The 19,260-nt window shown below is 39.4% G+C and overlaps 2 protein-coding genes across 6 annotated transcripts in view; both read left to right on the forward strand.

Annotated features, from left to right (window-relative positions):
* LOC101242963 (proteoglycan 4) overlaps positions 1 to 4,449 on the forward strand; it is a 16,231-nt gene extending 11,782 nt beyond the window's left edge. For all 4 annotated transcript variants that reach the window (XM_009861443.3, XM_018813447.2, XM_018813448.2 and 1 more), the window contains 7 exons: positions 1,210 to 1,291; positions 1,567 to 1,757; positions 1,977 to 2,037; positions 2,115 to 2,245; positions 2,688 to 2,786; positions 3,066 to 3,184; positions 3,549 to 4,449. In XM_009861443.3, the coding sequence (XP_009859745.2) occupies positions 1,210 to 1,291; positions 1,567 to 1,757; positions 1,977 to 2,037; positions 2,115 to 2,245; positions 2,688 to 2,786; positions 3,066 to 3,184; positions 3,549 to 3,858 (993 nt within the window). In that variant the 3' untranslated portion in view covers positions 3,859 to 4,449. The remainder of the gene's footprint in view (positions 1 to 1,209; positions 1,292 to 1,566; positions 1,758 to 1,976; positions 2,038 to 2,114; positions 2,246 to 2,687; positions 2,787 to 3,065; positions 3,185 to 3,548) is intronic.
* A 5,393-nt stretch (positions 4,450 to 9,842) lies between these two features.
* Positions 9,843 to 19,260, forward strand: part of LOC100182392 (protocadherin beta-15-like) — a 14,311-nt gene continuing 4,893 nt past the window's right edge. The window contains exons 1-11 of one of the 2 annotated variants that reach the window (XM_026835833.1): positions 9,843 to 11,076; positions 14,719 to 14,838; positions 14,993 to 15,213; positions 15,779 to 15,950; positions 16,492 to 16,605; positions 16,819 to 16,952; positions 17,053 to 17,261; positions 17,513 to 17,658; positions 17,910 to 18,150; positions 18,395 to 18,572; positions 18,836 to 18,976. In XM_026835833.1, the coding sequence (XP_026691634.1) occupies positions 14,727 to 14,838; positions 14,993 to 15,213; positions 15,779 to 15,950; positions 16,492 to 16,605; positions 16,819 to 16,952; positions 17,053 to 17,261; positions 17,513 to 17,658; positions 17,910 to 18,150; positions 18,395 to 18,572; positions 18,836 to 18,976 (1,668 nt within the window). In that variant the 5' untranslated portion in view covers positions 9,843 to 11,076; positions 14,719 to 14,726. The remainder of the gene's footprint in view (positions 11,077 to 14,718; positions 14,839 to 14,992; positions 15,214 to 15,778; positions 15,951 to 16,491; positions 16,606 to 16,818; positions 16,953 to 17,052; positions 17,262 to 17,512; positions 17,659 to 17,909; positions 18,151 to 18,394; positions 18,573 to 18,835; positions 18,977 to 19,260) is intronic. The other variant, XM_018813551.2, reaches the window with a different exon arrangement.

Below are 19,260 nucleotides of genomic sequence, written 5' to 3' on the forward strand. Positions count from 1 at the left end.
GAAGGTCACAGTTTCACTCAAGCAGGTACAGGTGTATTTCGTGTTAAGCTGTATAGGATGGGCGGTAGTTGTTCAAAATGCAGACGTCGTATCTGGTGTTGTGGAAGACGAAAAGGATCCAAACGCAGCATCGCTACGGTATGACAGTAACTATTCGCCCAAGTTAGATTTACTATGTTGTTTTTGTCTATTTTTGTTTTGACAGCAGAGTTACGGGTTATGATTTAACGGCGTTTAGTTGTAACACGTCATTTTGTTGTAAGCGTCGCAGTGAATGTTAAGTAGAGCATACGGAAGAATAAATACCACGAAATTTTCAGACGTTGCTACAACGCTCCATTTATTTAGTCTAGCACATCATACTAGTACGTTGGTGTTAACTGCTGTTAGACCATTGTCATTTTCCATGTAACTCAACCGTCCTAAAAATTAACTACAACTATTTCTTGTTTCAACGAACATATAGTATAGTTAGGTTAATAAAACTTCACGCTTTACACGTGCTGTTTTTCCATGTTTGGCAGTCTATTATGACGTAATAAGTGACGTGGCATAGCGCGACGCCGACTTTGTCAACATTAGAATTCTTTGACGCGATGTCAGCTCTTTGGACGTGTCTAATCCTGCTTCATAGTGCCTTATACAATCACTTGAATGGTGAAGCTCGCTTATTGTACTGTGTCCTTCCATAGCCAGCTCACAATTGCGGCGTACTGCTGTAATTATGACGCCTTTCTCGTCGTCGCTGGGTCAATACATTGTATTTGCGGGTTCTATTAGCCGATGTATGGCATACACCGTCGACAAGTTGTTTTGCAAGTTGTAGCGGCGACTTCTAGTTCTCCAGGAATGTCAAGTTATTTTACTGCAAGCGATATAAGAGCAATGTCTTGGGAAAAAAGTGTGATAGAAATGACAGCTTTGTGTTTTGTTGCGGCCGCAGCAGTGCGTTTGGCAGAATGTCTGTTCAGTTTGGTGCGTAGTTGACGTTTGTATTATTGTTCGAACCAACTTTATATCTATAAACCACATCAGTATAGTAACTCCGTATTTTTTTATTTGTAATTCTTTGCAGTACAAACTTATATTTTAGGTCATACCGTTTACCTATTCACACTAGACTACAGACGAGCTAATGTGAACATTATCGTTTATTACTGTACGTCTGTACGCATACATACAATGTAAAACAAACCATTTCTTCCGCAGCTTGACGGATTATCAGCTCCACAACTCGCATCTGACAAACAGCAACTCAGTCGACTCGTTAGTGAGCAATCTCAAACCAATAGTAAGCTATCCCGTGTTCATAATTATTCTTTGGTTCCAACGTTTTTTAATTGACGCCTCTTAATTCTTTTATCCACCCATAGCGTGTTTTAACGACGTCGTTTTGCTCGTAATTCCCTTCTCTTTGTTGTTTTAATAGTTTGAACTTCGTTTTCGCTGGAACTAAACTATGTTATTTATGTGGAATCAAAGTTTCATTAGTCGTTCTTCTATATTCCTAATTTTGTTCAGTCTCGTATTAGAGTTGTATGTTTAAACATATTATATCTTACTTAGCCGACCTAGCTACTCGTGTCAGCGAACTCGAGGCCTCGCTCACGCAATCACGTGAGGCACATCATCGTGATGTCACAGAAGCAACGGAACGTCATCTAAGTGACGTCACGGCGTTGGAGCAGAAACATGAAACTGAGTTAACGAAAGTGAAAAACCAAGTTAACGATCTGACGCAGAAGGTTGAGCAAGAGGTAACTACGAATACAACTTGTTGCTGCTATGTAATTAAAAAAAAGATATAAAATATATTCAATAGTACCACCTAAAAAGTTACGTATATGGTAAATCTTAAGCGGGCTTGAAGTGTATAAAACAAAACACCCGTGTTACATCTACTATCATTGCTCCGCCATGCGGGGATAAATAATTAAGTTACATTCGATAATAACTGCCCCCATTTTTTCATTCAGAAAGACGAACACGAACAAGTAGTCACCGCTATGCGTGACGTCCATTCCAAAGCTATATCAGGTTAGTTGTTTGCCTCTGCCTTACACTCATTTGTTTTGTTTATTCAGTATATTGTTTTATCTTTTGTGTTTCCCCAGCGTTGGAGAATTCTCATTCCGCTGCCTTAGAGGAGCTTCGCCTCGAGTGGGCGCAAGAGCGCAATGACATTGAACAAGAGACTGCTGATCTGAGAGAGAGAATGGACGAGAAGGTGCAGGAAAAAGTTCAGGTCCGTGTTTAACACGTCTGGCAAATATGTACACAGTGCATACTGAATTGTTGTGGTAACGAATGAGTCTTCCAATGTTATTAATAGTAGGTTGGGTGAGATGGACCATGGTTTTATTGGTATGTTCCAGTCGTAGTACTCGTAGCAGATTTATGTAACCGTGTTTTTACGAATTAAAAGAGCATTGTTAAAACAACATTAAGATATGCGAAATATTAATGGTGTCCGTCTTACCTATCATGCTATATTTTTATCAGCCACACATAAAAAAAAAACTAAATTAAATCACCCACAAAGTAACATACACGGTAACTCGTAAGCTGGCACAAGGTGTATAAACACCAGCGTTTTAACGACTGTCGTTTTCCAGCCACGCGAGGATAAAGTAAGATTCATTCATTCATATACTTTGTTGGTGTTGTTAAAACTTTCCCGTTAATAGGAATTGGTTCAACCATACATCACCGCACACGAAGATAACAAAAGTTTACGAGCAGTCTTGGAAATGAAGAATGCAGAACAACATAAACTACAAATAGAGGTATTTATATTCAGAAGGTTTTAATGATAAATCTAAATACTCCTCGAGAAAAACAAAGGCGACTTCTTATATTAGTTACCACAAAGTTACATACCTGTGAGCGAGCACGAGCTGTATGTAACTGAACTGTAGTTGCTCACGCGCCACGTGAAGACAAAAGGGATTTATTTATTTATTAAGTACCCATATTTGTTCACGGTGGACTTCTGCCAAGCCACACCAACTGTTCGCTTACTGTTTATGTGAAGTTTGTTTATTAAAGTTAATTAAACATTCTAGATGTCGCAACAATCCGACCAGCATACTGAACTACGTGCATTAAGAGATCAAGTGATTGCCCTTCAGCAAAAGAACGAAGATTTACAAACTCAAGTTCATGATAAGAATGCTGAACAAAGGTATTTTAACTCTGCAGCAGAGTGCCTGTTTTGTGATCTTGTTGGGTTTCGTCAGTCATACAGGAAGACATCATCAGGATTTTTGTTGAATGTCTTTCAATAACACTCCCCAATTATTGCAGCATCGAGCCTCGACCGGTATTCACTGAGTTAGAGACATTGCTAATATGTTATGCCGCCAAAAGGGAGTACACATGACAGCAACAACCTATACATACATGAATATTTCTTGTTATTTTCATCGTTCATGGTGTAGATTCCATTAAAAACTAATGAATTATTCCTTTACTTATCTTGTCGCATCGTCAACACACAAGAAAAAATGTAACCCTTTCCTAAATTACCAAAACTTATTCTCCTCCAGATTAATGAAGAAAGAGCTCGATCAGCTCCGACAAACAATGGATGAGCAACATCACTCCATGAAGAACCAACAGCAGAGGATCGAGGAGCTCAATTACCGCTTAACCTCTCCCAATACCTCGCCCGCATCTCCATTTAACCCAGTTTTTACCCAATCGCCAACCGCCAACCAAACCCCCGACCTCGGCAACCCTTTTGGCAGCAGTCGTCGAAAAACGAGTGACCGCACTCACTCTTCTCTTACAGCTGTCCAGAACGACCACCGTTCCCCTATTATAACCACTACCCCACAGAAGGAAGTACGAACGTAGTGTTACATCTTCAAAATGTTTCTGAATTCCTTGATTACCCAGAACCAATCGTGTGTATAATGCTACACTGCAAGTGTCTGATAAATTGGCAGTATTTCACTATAGTATGCCATGTACACCACTAAATGTTCGCCAAGCGCCGCTGTTTCTTCTTACGGCAAAAATCTATGCTTTACTTGCTGTAAATATTCATTAATTTATTAATTATTTCTTGTATTTAGTTTCAAATTCTATATGCTTAGGTTGATAGTACCAAAATACGGTGCATGCGTCTGACGAGCACATTCTGCTTCTACCTAATTTTTCTACTTTCCCTCGCCGCATGGTGGCAACAGAGCGCAAGACAGTCTGCAATTTGCGCACTGCACGTTATGGTCTCCATTCTATTTTGGTCAACTCATACGCCGCACAACTACTCGTCAAAGCTAACCCCACAGCTTTAATTATTTACACTGCTTCGTATCTTAAACAATGAATGACATTTTCGCCTCCAAAATCCTTAACTGATCAATTTCTCAATGTTTCCGCTTTTCTCAGCACTGAGCTCACGCGAACGGTTCCGCCACGTTACAATACACACAGATATCTATATTGACGTCTCCGGCAGTCACGCAGGTCGAATTCGACACCGGTTTTGCGAGGACAACTATCATATTCAAATGAATTATTCATGTACAGTATTACTACCATGAATTATAGAGTTGGACGCAGATACGACTGCAGATTGGCCTTTTAGAGCAGAGCATTGCTATTAAGCTTCAGATTTCCTCAAATTTAAAAACGCAAAAATCCTATTTTAAATCGGTACCAAGAGACACCTATTAACACACAATATCTTGATCGCGTTTTAAACAATTTACAACCGTCTACGGGAGTCTTGAGGATACGGTTTTATGATTCTTTGAATGATCGTTGTTTACTACCAAGGGGGATGAGAAAATCGACGAAAACGTGTCCCATCACAACCCTACTTTATATATGTTGCTTATATTGGACAGGCAAATATTTCGATATAAATTATGATCGCTGATCTATAGTGGTAACGTGTATTGTATTGGATCATTTATCATTATTAATCAAGATTAGACAACGTTCTTGCATTGGATCAGCTGTATTGAATAGTTTTCCTCGAAGATTTAGGCAATAACATGCAGATCGACAAGTTATGAATGTCGGACCACACGCAACTTAATTCAAAATCAAGCAATGTTATCAGAAAAGTAAACGGAATGTATTCTGACAATACGATTTAAATCAATTTAGGTTTCCTATAGTGTTATCATATCCCCTCATGCGACCACATTATCTCCTATGTAAACGTTGGTAGCTCCATCAGGATATGTATGGCCCGAATGTGTCACTTAAAAGAAGGGGGTGCTGAGGAAATCCAAACGTTTAGTTTTCGGATTTTAACCGACACGCAACGTCTATGGTAAACAGAAGCTATATTCCGGGCAGGGTACATGTAGTTACTGGTATGTCCATCGCGGGAACACACTTTGTGCTAGTTTGGAAAGCTTTCATGTTCGTTTAACCTGGATTTTGTGATTTGCATTCCGTTTGTCATTACTTGGGCCCGAAATTAGACTGCACCATAGACAGCCAAATCAAACACGCGCCTCGCAAGAACGACATTGAAATGAATTCAAGTTGTCCGTTCTGTTAATATGACTGAGCCATCTGTTCATTGTTATGTATGGTCACGCTGCTTAAAACTTGCGTCCAGAATCAAGATATCTTGTGTTTTTACCGCGGCCTTTGTCAAACACTTTGTTTAACATTTAACCTCGTCTGCTCCACGAAAAACGGAAATTGGCTTCCCCGCTTTGCGCTGCGTAATTATGAAGTTGCGCTGACTGCATGGTACAAGGGTTGGGGTTGGATGTTGTAAATATGTTCGCGTGTCGTTTCACGTCGTTGACCATAAACGAGCACTGAGCACGCTCGGTGGCTTGTCTATCATGCAGCAACATCGAACTTTATCGTGTAAATGCCTTATCTTAGGTCGTGCGGTATTACCTTGGCAGTGAGTTCTGATTTGAAATGGTCCTTAAACTTTATATTGGAAACAGCTTAATGAAATTCTGTAGAGCCACGAGCAATATCAACACTGTACGGACTTGTTTCATTTGTCGACCTCCAATATGTTTGTCCCAGTTACAATTACTTATAAACCCTTCTCAATCAGCAACGAAATTCACATTACCGGATTAAAGGCGTATAATTATCAATTTCGAGGGCATTACGATCCCGTTTAATATACTGATTAGAAACGGCGAAATTGGATGTTTAAACCTGGATAAATGTAAAATACCACTTCTAACCTATTTGTTTATATAAGAAATCTGGGCGTCGTTGTTATATTTCACATGGCGCTTTTCTTCTTTGTTATGAACACATGTGCCAAATACATGGTTTGTAAAACATAAAAACTCCCAAATTATCACCACTATAAAAATTGTCCCACGCCAAATCAATCCAAACAAACTGTTAACAACCACACGCAGAGCAAAATCCCGCGCCAAGCAAGGACAATTACCAAACAAAAATGTCTTGGGCGTTTTGCTTGTCCTTGAACAGCGGGTATAAGTTGTGTGAAAGACAGCTCAAAAGACGTCATTTCCACCTCAGCAAACTTTGTATTAGAACCGGATTTAGCAAGGTTGTTGTTACTTCGTTCACCGAGGTATAAAAATACACGTTATATATATTTAGCTTTTGTGGTTGAATCTGTAATACTGATTTACAGATTTATATTACAATGAACATTATAACAGCTTTTGTCGAAGAAAATTTCTTATACTTTATCAATTCGTTCACTAATAGTTCGACATAAGCGTATTCTGGAACACTCATATAAGTCTAAACACTCAAAATTAAGACCTTTTGGAGCCAAACACAGGCACGCACAAAATGAAGGCTTGGGCTAAACAGAACGAACGGGTCAAGGTCTTGTTTAAGCGCAACAATGCTTTGTAATATGAAACCTATAAAGAGCTGCTGATTAGTATTTAGAACCCGGGTGTTTGGTGCCGAGTTTCAAACTCGGAAAATCAAAGTTTGCTTCCGCGGAGATTAGGAGTCGTTTTGGTCAGAACAATTGTAATTATAGCGCGTGCAACAATGGACCGGAGCTTCGTTCAGAGAAAATCAAAGTCCACCGCCGTCACTATTAATGCAGTCGGTCCTAACTAAGGATCGTGTTTCCGTCGCCGCGCTTGTTTTAGAAGCTGTCGCGTGCTGCCAGCGTTCATTATCCGCGGACTCGTGTGATCAAATCTTTGCATTAGCTTTTCACCGCTCGCCCTTTATCCGCAACATTAGCAGTAAAACCCACCGAAAACAAAGGCGGCACCATCTGTCAAGCACTGCATTTCCCTCGGTATCACATCTCATTAGGGGACGCATATGCAAACCATGGCTCGCAGATGCAGGCGGGGAAAGACGTGTAGCCAACATGGTGCACGAAATAACAGCATTCGTTGGTTGGCTTATACACTGGGTTGTCGAGATCTAAAATCCGGACTTCGTTAGCCGGTGTACGAAGTCAGTAAATTGTGACAGCGGCGCCAGTCTCCAGGCACCTACTGTAGTACAACACTGGTTCCGCCAAATTGGTCATTATTTGCTGGACATCAGCGTGGGCGATAAGGCATCTTTCGTCAAGCTCGATTTGCCATGATTGGCAGCGCGCACAAGGTAGCTAAAACGCGCCATGGGATTGGGTTGTTTAAACCGTCTGGGTGGCAAGTATGCTACGCAAGATCGTTTCTCTAAACGTTGCGTATTTAGCACTAAGTGGGAATTATGGTCCAGTAAGCCATATCAGCAACAATCAAAACAAACCGTGTTTTGAATTTCGCCGAGCAATATGCTCGCTTTAAAATTTAATGCGCTGTCCCTACATGAACTATACTACTGGGATTTTAGTCAGTTGTTTTATAGAGTAATACGTTTAGAGATGTTTTAACGCTTATTTCCACATTTAACCAAAAGTAATATGATTCCAAATAAAGGCAATATTCAAAAAAACGTTTAATTTCTACGTTTAACATCTTCGAAATTATTATTGTCCATTTTCCATCTAGTATAATCAAAACAAGCTTGCACTGTACTTTGTCTCTATTTATCGGCTTACCTTGATTTAGTAAAGCTGTCATTGGGTAACCAAAGCTCATACGTCACCTGTATTCTGACGTCACAATTAACAAGCAGGATGTTCGATATCACGTGACCAAAGTCCCAAACTTTTCAAAGAAACCGGATAGATTTTCTCTGGCTTGAATGTCTTGCATAATAAAAATACATTACATTGGGGCACGATGGGTCACGGTTCATTTTGTTTTATCGTCTTATTTCGTAGTAAATAGGGAATGTTTACAGAATTATATAACCGTTTCCCCACGACTCCAAATAGCTCTGTTAAAAACAAGATTAGAAAATATGGGATTATGCGCTAACGGTATCTATCTTACTCGGCATTGCCATACGTCAAGTTTATAAATAACCGACACAGTTAATTTATGTTGACATATAGAAGGAGATGTTCGTATGGCAGCTATAGTTTAAAACATCAATGGCTACACATTGTTGGTAAAAGTTGGATTGAAAAAAAACATTTTTTGTTAAGCATATTCCAATTATTCTGTCTTACGGTAAATTTCTCAATAAAATAATCAGCTTTGCCCCCTTACTGTATTACAAGCGTGAGATCACCAATTAAGTCTTCGTTAAACGCTTCACGCGGTAAAATTGTTAATCACCGCGAAAAATCGAATTAAGGGCATCAAGTGTTAGAACTGTCGTCGAAGGCAAATTTTAAATGGCTGGTTCCGGTTATCGGTTTTGCATTTTGTGCATTGTTCACCACGAATGCAGTTTTCGTGTTTGAAGGCATGTAATTATAGGAAATTTAATTCCTGAAAAATTATAGCGTGTCCAAATTTTATCTGTTCGCGGGCCCTATTTATTTTCAGCCACCTGCTCTAAGTAGAGACCTTACAAAAACATTCGGTTTTCAGCACTGGCCGAGATGTAAGCATATGTCGATATGTTTGACGTTTGAACTTTCTTTTGGGAAACTTCGCAGCTTCGTCATAATAAGAGACGCTCTTTACGCGTGCTGTTTGTCAATCGGATACAGCTCAAAAGAAACAAACAATCTTTGCTACACCGCCTTGTTTTAGAACGGCTTTTATTGTTTCGTCACAACAGAAGCACGCGAGACAATCACTGAGGAAACGAACGACAGAAGTTTGTGTGACGTCGTCCAAACTTAGCGAAAAGAAATCTAATTTGTCTGCATTAAATCGTCACGTATAAAAAGCGTACGCCCTTAATGGTCTTTCATTATTTGTCGGACCAAGTGCAACGTAACCCGTTTGTTTAAATTTCGTTGTCAGGAATTAAGTCGTATCGATGAAATATTTATAATAAATAAGAAAGCAGCAGGGGTGCGCCTGAACCTTAGACGTAAGTGTGAACTTGATATCGCTGTTTGCTTTAATGTTAATGTAAGAGAATCCTACGAAGAGAAAATTGCAGCCAATTACAAACGTTTAGGATGCGGGCGACGCATGGTAACTTCGGGTAACATCAGCGTTTCGATTGAAAAAAAGAAAAAAGTTGCTTTGAGCGCTGCAGCGCAAGACGCGAAACATTCGGTTGCCCACCGGTCAGGGTTGCTACGGCAATTATTGCTGTGCGATTTGTTGAAATAGCACGCAAGATAAATGTTGTTTGATTTGCTAAGTTAGCCAGTATGTTAGAAATTTGAATTATTAGAGAAAAGGTTATTAAGTATGGGAGCATATGGTTTGTAGGTTAAGATTTTGCGACTTTGGATTTCTAATAGTTTATAGGAGTAGAAGATTAGAAACGACCGGGGTGGCCAATGTTTGACGCTGTTGGTTGTTGTACCTTGTGTAAAACAGTTGGTAGTCGTAATGCTTTCCTTTATTTAATTGTCTGTATAGATGCAACTGGTTTATTCCACAAGTAAATGAGGTGAGATCAGATTATTAGCAAAGCAAACATAGTCGAGGTCGCCACCCTGCAGACAATTAACAAACGAACAGCGAGTAATTAATACGGATAAGCCGCGCGCTCGCGAACTTCGTATTTTCCGAGGCCACCCAAGAGAGTTCACGATGGCCGCTTATGAGTATTGTAAAGCCGACCCGCGAGGGAGCATTGCTCTGTATTTCCGGATTATTTGTATATGGAAAGGATCCTTTCCGACCCGGTTAGCATTGCAAATAAGCCGTGTTTAATGCGATTATATGTACAACGCAATTAATCAAAATAATATCGTAAACTTAATTTGCCTGCGCGAAATCGAATGACCGGTTGTACAGATTACATTCGTGGTTGTAATATGAGGGTGCTGAGCTTCGTAGTAGCGGAGTTGTTTGTATTTCTTTCTGCCAGACGAGCGGCAGGTGCTAGGCGGTGTGTATGTTTGCATCGTGACGTCATCCAGCCGTAGAAATTTGGGTTTCTTCACGAGGCATTCGACTGTTGACTGTCGGGTTTTATATCAGAGCAAGAAGGTGTCAGTACTTAATGATTCATGAGCTAGAAAAGACGACAGAGTAGATAACATATTGCCAGCGACGAAAATATATCAACGTGCTTGTAAAAGCGAATTCGGCACCAGCCCTTTGCTAGAGATGGCGGTTGCTTTGAAGAATAATATTTACAGCGAAGGAACAACGAAGTCGACTCGCTGGTTGTCACAGCGGCTCGTCAGTCCCCTTAATTACGGCGTATCTTGTAATTAGCTGGCTCGATGGCTTGCAAACGGCACCACCGCCCTCACCGGCGGCGACCGGTTGAATGTTAGTGTCAGGGGTCAGCCTACAGTGTTCGCGCTTACTTGGCAGGTCGTTGTCCTGCCTATTCTAACCCACATTATCAGCTTAGTGGTTCGAAAGTGAGGCACGAAATCCTGTAATTGGCCAACCTTCCGTACGACCGCTTTAATAATGGATAGGTTTTTAACCGAGGGTTTATGGATTTGAATCAACTGACAGAGCGTTTGCAGTTCACCGCAATGCATCTCGTAAGGCTTAAAAAGCGAAATATTAAAATTCTGAATTCTATTTTTCAGGTGCTTGTCAAAACTCAATAAAAAGTGATTTATTATTTATTGGAATTAAGCCGAGTCGAAAAAAATTGTAAAAAGGTGGAATTAATAAAAGGCAAGAAACTGAAAGGGTAAGTGTAAAACTTGTTTGATTGTTTAAATGGAAAGCAAGGATATGTATATCCATTATTGGCTTATATCCGTTAATGGCCCAATCTGAGTGTTTTTTATTGCTTCGTTTGGGAAAGTGGGCTTGAGAGTGGTTCAAGGACACTTGTATTTCTCCGTGAGTGGAAAACAAGATTTTCTTTAAATAAATGGGATTTCAATTTGAATCGTAACAACGACTATAGAAAACTCGGATACTGCAGTTACGCGAGTAAAAGTAAGGGTTTCTTAAAGGATGGCAACGAAAGAGGGCTCTTGCCGGAACCCTCAACGCTTTTAAATTGGCCGCCGCGTTGGGGTAGTTAGTGCACTGTAATGACATGTAATAACCGGCTCTCGGCCGAAACGTTGGTTCAAATTACTCTGTTGCAAAAGTATGTCACTGGAGAACACGACAGGGCGGGACTTCGTGTTTGATCATTCCGTTTACATGCAAATATCGTTTTATGAGCACAACGATCCATAGTCTCACATATGCGTATTTAGGGTTGTTTTCAAAAACGATTTTAGTACTTAGTAGAATTAATATTAAAAATTCGAGTTCACTTATAAATCCGGACGGCATCGATTTGGAATCCACAAACCACTTGGATCGAAAGAAGACGAAACTAATTGATTTGTGGATGATCCTTTATTCTTTATTCCAATTGTTTGTTTAAAAGTTTCGTAAACTAAGTTAGTTTTCGTTGTTTAAATTACCAGCTCAACCGGCTCTTGATCAAAAATAAGTCTAATAGAGTGTTGTTTATTGGTAAAACACGATTAGAAAATATGGTATCTTATGACGGTATCCATCTTACCCAACCACACTTTATTATAACAAAGGCCAACCCAAAATATTTCACCTATTAAATGTCTCTTGCCTAATGATGCATCCTGTATCATCTTATATCCTGTGATACCCCAGATCCAGATATCGTAAAGTGGAATTCGCACTCGATCCTCATCCGGAGTAAACTAGTTTAACCCGGACAGGAAATAATGAATCGCCGCTTCGATCATTTTAAATTTGAGCATCCAGCACTAAATAGTCAGTTTTAGGTTACCCGCCAGCGCAGATTTTATGCTAAAAGGATTAAGCGGCTTTTGCGATTGAAATGTACCGGTACTTATATATAATTTTGTCTTTATAGCTTAGACGATAAGTATATAGAATACGATATTTATTTGAAAACAACCCAAGGACCTTTATAGCTGTTATGGTTCCCAGAGTCGCAGACCGTGTAAATGTTTTTTATTAGATTTTCCTCGTAAACAGGAGGTATCGAATGTTGGCATTTCTGTATCGATCCTTCCCTTTGTGGGAAGCGTGCCATCCAGCTTACTAGTTTGCTTGGTAGGAAAAGTGATATAGGTGGTATAACAATCTTCCGCTTTGACCCTACGCAGTCCTTGCCAGTGCGTAAAGGCAGAAGTCTCTCTAAGTTTCTGCTTTGTTTTTCGACCTGTAGTGCTCACACACGTATTACCTAAAGCGCGCAATTAATAATGCAGATCCTGAGACAGCGAAACTCTCGGTGCTTTACTGTTTACGCGTCGGTTTTCGGAAGTTTAATTAAGTACAGTAGTCGCTTGGCTCGCTCAATTCACTTTCTACTTAATGCATTACTTGTCAACCGGAGCTGTAAGACTGTAAGTTAACGCCCAACCGACAATCAGGAAAAGACATATTTTCTACCACGCAATTATTCCTGAACATTTCCTTGGCGAAAGCAGCACCTAACGTAATTGTATGTTTGACTCCGTTTAGAAAATGTGCGGACTCTAAGTATTTATAATAAGGTGTATTTGAGACCACACTGTATACCAGCCTTGCCAGATTAGATTAACATGTTGCTGCGGTAATTAAAATTCACTTGCAGGTTCGATTACCACCTGCCAACCGACATTTCAATGCAGATTGATTGTTTATTTTTAAATGGGTATTCTTTTTTGTGTGTGTAGAATTAGCAATGGTTCTACCGAACAAATAGGTGCTTGTCTATAAACGCACTTTCTTTTCAAGCGTCTTAGAGCAGTCAGAATGTAATCGCTTTAACGGCTTTGCTGTGGGAACTTATGCTATGTTAAGGTCAGTTTGACAGCAGAGAATCAATATTTTATTTCTATAGTTTTCCAAACTGAGAAAATAAGCAAAACATTTGTATGAGCGGTATCTGAGTAGTATGCTCGGTAGTTCCATGCGTCGGATATAATTTTATGCCGGTCTATACCATCGATATTATGCTTTTCTTCGCAACGGTTTCTTAAAAAACTAATATCCAGAAATGCATTTATCGGCTCGGACAGCTTTTTACAGATTAACAATCCGATTTTGCCACTCGAGTGTCAACAAGAGCCTGCATTTGAAAGCAGCTGTGCTACACTTCTACCTATGCTGAAGTGCCGCGATTTCATGCTTATACCTTTGTAGTTGCCGCATTTTCGTGGTTATTGTTGCAGCGCCTAACTGAATAATCCAGCTCAATAGCGTCGAGATGCATTTGGATCAGATGCAATTTGCTAAAAATAGGGCATTTTATATTACGATATATGCAGTCACAGGCGGGCACTGTTGGCAGGCAGTCGATGAGCGAGTTCATCGACGGAATGAAAATCAAAGGCGAGAATATATAAAGCAAGCAAAAAGGATTTCTTGCCATTTCGAGTTAATTTATTTGTTGGAATGGTCTCCGCTGTCGCTTAATCAATGCAGCTTTAAAGTGGAGGCGTCAAGAGCTTACTGTACAGTTAGTGAGCTACGGTAGTTTAGGTTACTAGGTCTGATGGTCAGTAATTGCGCACCATTGTAAGCAGGAAGTTAAGGTCGTTATTAACAGTCAATGACACTGTTTTCCACCTCGTACAATTGCGGTGTACCAGCGGCACCCTATTCAGGTTGGTTCCAGTTGAAATGTGATCCGGTGTCGGTCATGGGACACAAGTTTCTAAGGGCCGTGGGCTCAGTTTGCTTTGACATGGCTGCTATGCATACCGCATGGCATTGTCAGCTCTTTGCTAGCGCCAATAGTTGGCTACCGCTAGCAACGCAACGTACATTGACAGCGCCCATGGGTTTAATTACTCTGGTAACTTAACCCCAAACCTTTGAAGTGAGGTTTGGATTTGGTCCAGTTAGGGCTTGGTCCCTGTCCCGTCACGTAAACCTCATGCATGCGTTTGCGATAGTATCCGTTCATCAATCAACCGCGCTGCATATTTTTAGCTCAGTAGCAGAAAGCATGACACAACCACTACAAATCCGCGGGTTTAAAATAAGGCCCACAAACCGCAGCCATAATCCGTCCCATTACGCCAGGCAACATAACGTATTATGATAAATGCGCAGTCAGCAATATTTAGCCGTTTCGAGAACAATTTTCAGCTCTCGTCTATCTTTATCTTGGGGTATCCATAAAGCGTGTAGTCTCTTTATCATCCCAATACTTAGCTTTGCTGGGTTAAACGATACCACCAGCAGTCGTTTACGGCCATCAGTTAGATTATAGATCTTTGTAATACTGGGCGACGATGCGTAAGAGCTGTCGGCAGTTTTGTCACGAAACAAGATCTTTTTCTTATTTTTCATTCCAACAATGTTTAATCAAACTCTCTTGTACCCACAGGCCAAACTATGAGCGCATTTCTACTTGTGTTAAGTGTCGTGACGTCACTGCTGACGTCATCATGCGTGGGAACTACTGGCGGCATCAAAATTGTTCATCTTTCCGAAGAATCGCCAATCGGTAAAAAAATGATTATTTTTGGAAATATTTGCATTTTTAAATTTGAAAATAATTAAATTAAACAAAACATACTTTGTTAAAAAGTTAAATGTTTTATTTATGATATTGAATTTCTGTAATTAATCTAATTCATTTCCTAACGTTTTGCCCATAGGAACCACTGTGGCGAACGCCGTTGAACTAATGGACTTGGGAGCAACAACAACTACGTTCAAACTGTTCAGTCAAAAACTTCTCACCCCGAACCCCACTCCTGCTCGACAGCGCCAAAACTGGCTCACTGTGGACCCCAACACGGGAAGCGTGGTTCTCCAAAACCGTGTGGACCGCGAGAAAATGTGCGGAGATTCGATCAAGTGCGGAATTCATTTACAGGTACTGTAATACTAAACAGGTTCAAAGCATGTTAAATTTGAAATTTTGAAATTTCCTAAAAATATCGGATTTCTTGGAAAATATTTCGTGACGTCAATGGAGAGATATCCGTTAAATGGATGACTGGTGTATGTCGTCTTCATTTACGTATTCACTGTTTATCGCAAATCACACCGTTAGCCATTAGGACAAAACACACTGTTTATAGTTAATTATCACGTGTTTTTTCATCTTATATTTTAATTTTATTTGTATAGTAGGGTGGGGGAAGATGGGACACCTTAGCGCATAATATACAAATATTCTGATCGTGTCTTAAACAATTAACAACGGTCTATGGAAGTCATTGGAATACGGTTTTATAATTCTTTGAATGTTCATTGTTTACTACTAAATAGGATGAGAGAATAGAGTTAAAACATGTCACATCTTCCCCCACTCCACTGTACATTATAAAACCAAAACGATCTATATATAATAATACATGCATTATAATCAAACATCGTTAATTCGCAGTGACATAATGTTATAATTACCCCTATATAACTATCAATCCTTCTTACAGGTGTTTGCAGTAAAGGAAAAGCAACTTATGCATCTGAACGTTGTTATCGATGATATAAACGACAACCCCCCGGTTTTCCCTTCCAAGTCGATCATGGTCAACATTTCCGAAAGTGCGGCTATACATGACGTCATTAGTCTGGATCGCTTTTTGGCCTCAGATGCTGATATCGGTAAAACATTTGCTGCTTACTATTCCATATGTTTGGGGCCCTATGGCTTAGAATATAGGCCAGATTTAGCCCATTGACCTAAACACCTCGACTACTTTTATAACTCCGAAATTAAAATGCTTGTGGACGTTCATGTGTCCAGTCTAATTAACATTGGTTATCACAGAAATGTTTATATATAAATGACCATATGTACCTTATGTATGATAATGTTACCATTAATCTGACTGTTATCATGGGCAATGGTTGTGTAGAAGCATGGATTCCAGTCTACGGATTATCGCTTGCTACAATATTTATTCCCATGGTCACTTATCGATTTTATATAATTCGGTGACCATTTTAGAATAAAGGCACAGTAAGGAGTAGTTTTAAAAACGACTATGCACTTCGTAAGAAAAACCAAAATCGTATTTGTAAAACATAACCTTCATCCAAAACATGTATAGCTTTGCACTGTTTTGAAATTTGGTTTTAGTTTATATTACTTTAGCATACATATACGCAGATTTGCGGAGTTTGACAATTTTTTGCATTCTAGGAAACAACTCTCAGCTAAGATACTCAATCAGTGAAAACGATTTCTTCATGTTGGAGCAACTTGTTGACGAAACGAACACCATGCATTTACAACTTAAACTTCTAAGAAAACTCGGTTTGTTTTGTTCATATTTTCTACCACTATAAGGTTTATTGCAACCTTATACCATCGAATTGGGGATACACATTTAAATTTGGCCTACATATTTAATACAGTGATAAAGTGACCATGTCTAAAACGTGTTTGATGTAGTGATAAAATTACTAATCTATAACGGGATTTAGGTTTTACAATAATAATGTTCTTAACTATTCTCAATAATCACAGATTACGAAAGGAATTCTTTCCAACGATTGACGCTTTCAGCTCGAGACAGAGGAGTTCCCATAAGAAGCAGCCATGTACAACTCAGAATACGAGTAACAGATGACAACGATAATGATCCAATTTTCGAACAGCTGGTAAGTGGACTAAACATATATCATTAAACACGTGTATCGATAATTTAAATTTCTCATAAAAACATATATTTGATATTTAACTTTAACGACCTATTTTCAGGAATATTCTGTCACTTTGCTCGAAAATTTACCTTCTGGTCACGTGATTGCACGCGTACAAGCTCACGACGCTGATTCTGGGGCTGCGGGTCGACTCCGCTACTCCATCTCGCGGCGGAATAAAGCAACCGCGCGAAACCTAGTTAACATAAACGAGATAAACGGTGACGTCGTTCTTAGGCAGAAACTTGACCGAGAATCACATAACGGGTACGTTGCTTAGGCTTTTCAGACTTTTACCTCAAGTGTAATAAGTGTTTCCCACACTAAGTACCAGTATACTTCAAATCGTAGCTTTATTGTGTCCTAATACTTTATTAGTTTTTTTCTTTTATATTGTAAAAAGAATATTCCGTTATTGTTACAAATTGCATTTTCCTTTTAAAATAAATGTTCCTTTTCAAAAACTTGTAACCTTTGACATTTCCCTTTAGTTTTAAACCTTAAACATTTATGTACAGATTACGCGTCCTAATCGAAGCACGTGACTCTACCCCAACCAATCAGCGCATCGGACGAACTTGGTTGGTCATTCGAGTTGATGACGTCAATGACAACATTCCAGTGATCAGCGTCAACTATATATTGGCATCAAATGAGAATACAGGTGAGCTTGAATGAGAAGTATAAAAAACACGGGATATGCTCCGACCCAGTGCTGGTCACTATTGGATTGTCAAATTGTAAACTATATAAAAAATAGCCGAGAAAAGTCACACTGGTGATAATAAGCGACCTTGGTGTTGTGGTAATATTGGACAATCGGGCCGAAATCCCAGACCCCCCCCCCGACAAGGACCACCCACATCAATATAATACACTTTATATTTTTAGCTTATTTCTTTATCTTCCTTGTAGTTTACGTCAAAGAGGACGCCATGGTAGGCTCGTACATCGCATACGTCACAGCAAAAGACGACGACTCCGGTATCAACGGGGAAGTGACGTTACGTTTGGGTCAAAGTTCAACTGATGACGTTGATGTTCCTTTCGAACTTACCGACGAAGGATTTATCGGAATAACTGGAGAGCTTGATCGTGAGGATAAAGGTCGATACGTTCTGATGGTACGAGCTTGCGACCTGGCTGTCCCACCACAGTAAGTATACACCCACATTGTCACCGCCGTGTTTTACTTTGAATATATAAATGTTTTTGATATATTTGGTTGAAGTATCTGTACTTTAAAACATCTATAAATTGGTGGGTCATGTGTATAATATTGCGCTTATGAGTTATAGGATGTAACATTTTGTAGGTAACTGGATTTAAAAAAATGCGTTTTTTAATTCAATTCTATTGGTGTTAGTTTGCCCCTACTAACCATATATCATTCTAACCAGGTGTTCAACGCAAGGAATCACCGTAGTTTTACTTGACGTTAACGACCATACACCAACATTTCCTTCACAAAAGATTAATCTGATGATTAAAGAAAACGCCGAAGTTGGAACAATAATCACAACGTTTCATGCGGAAGACGATGACGCAGTTAACCCGCCTTCGTTGGTGGCTAATGACGTAAGATGGTGTTTATTTTTTTTGGAATGTTAAGAGTCGAACATACTCTAATTGTCACTTCACTTGACAAAGTTATATAAAAAGACAAGATTTAATTTGCCAGTCAACATTTTGCAAATCATTTGTGTTTTTGAAATCTAAATGTACACAAGTCTGCGCATAATCGATTAAACTAAGTGTCCAGTCAAATGCAATCATCCTATAAGTTTTACATGTTTTTCCTACATGTAATATTGGTTTTTAATATTCAATTTTTGTTACAGGAAGGGGAAATAGTTCCTTCAACAAACGGTGACGTTCGATACTCCACCAAGAACAATGATGAAACTTTCTCTATTGAACCAAGATCTGGAAAGTTGTCGCTTGTTCGGCCATTAGACCGGGAAACAGTTCACGAATATAAGGTAACAAGCAATGTAACAATAACTAAGTCTAAGTTGCATGAACATTACACCATTATTGTGAATGTGAAAGCGATTCTCAGGTTTTAGCGGTTTTAAGACAGAGGTTCGTGGGTACGGGTTCGCTGCTTTTATTTATATATATATATTCTTGTAGTTGTACAAGGCGGATATATTCTTGTAGTTGTACAAGTTACTTCACAAAAATGAAACGCCGGAAACTTCTTTTACACTTTCAAAATATACACCTGACTGTAACAACATTAAGATTTTATTGTAACTTTTTT

The sequence above is a fragment of the Ciona intestinalis genome, chromosome 9 (assembly GCF_000224145.3).
Source record: "Ciona intestinalis chromosome 9, KH, whole genome shotgun sequence".
Taxonomy (NCBI): Eukaryota; Metazoa; Chordata; class Ascidiacea; order Phlebobranchia; family Cionidae; genus Ciona; species Ciona intestinalis.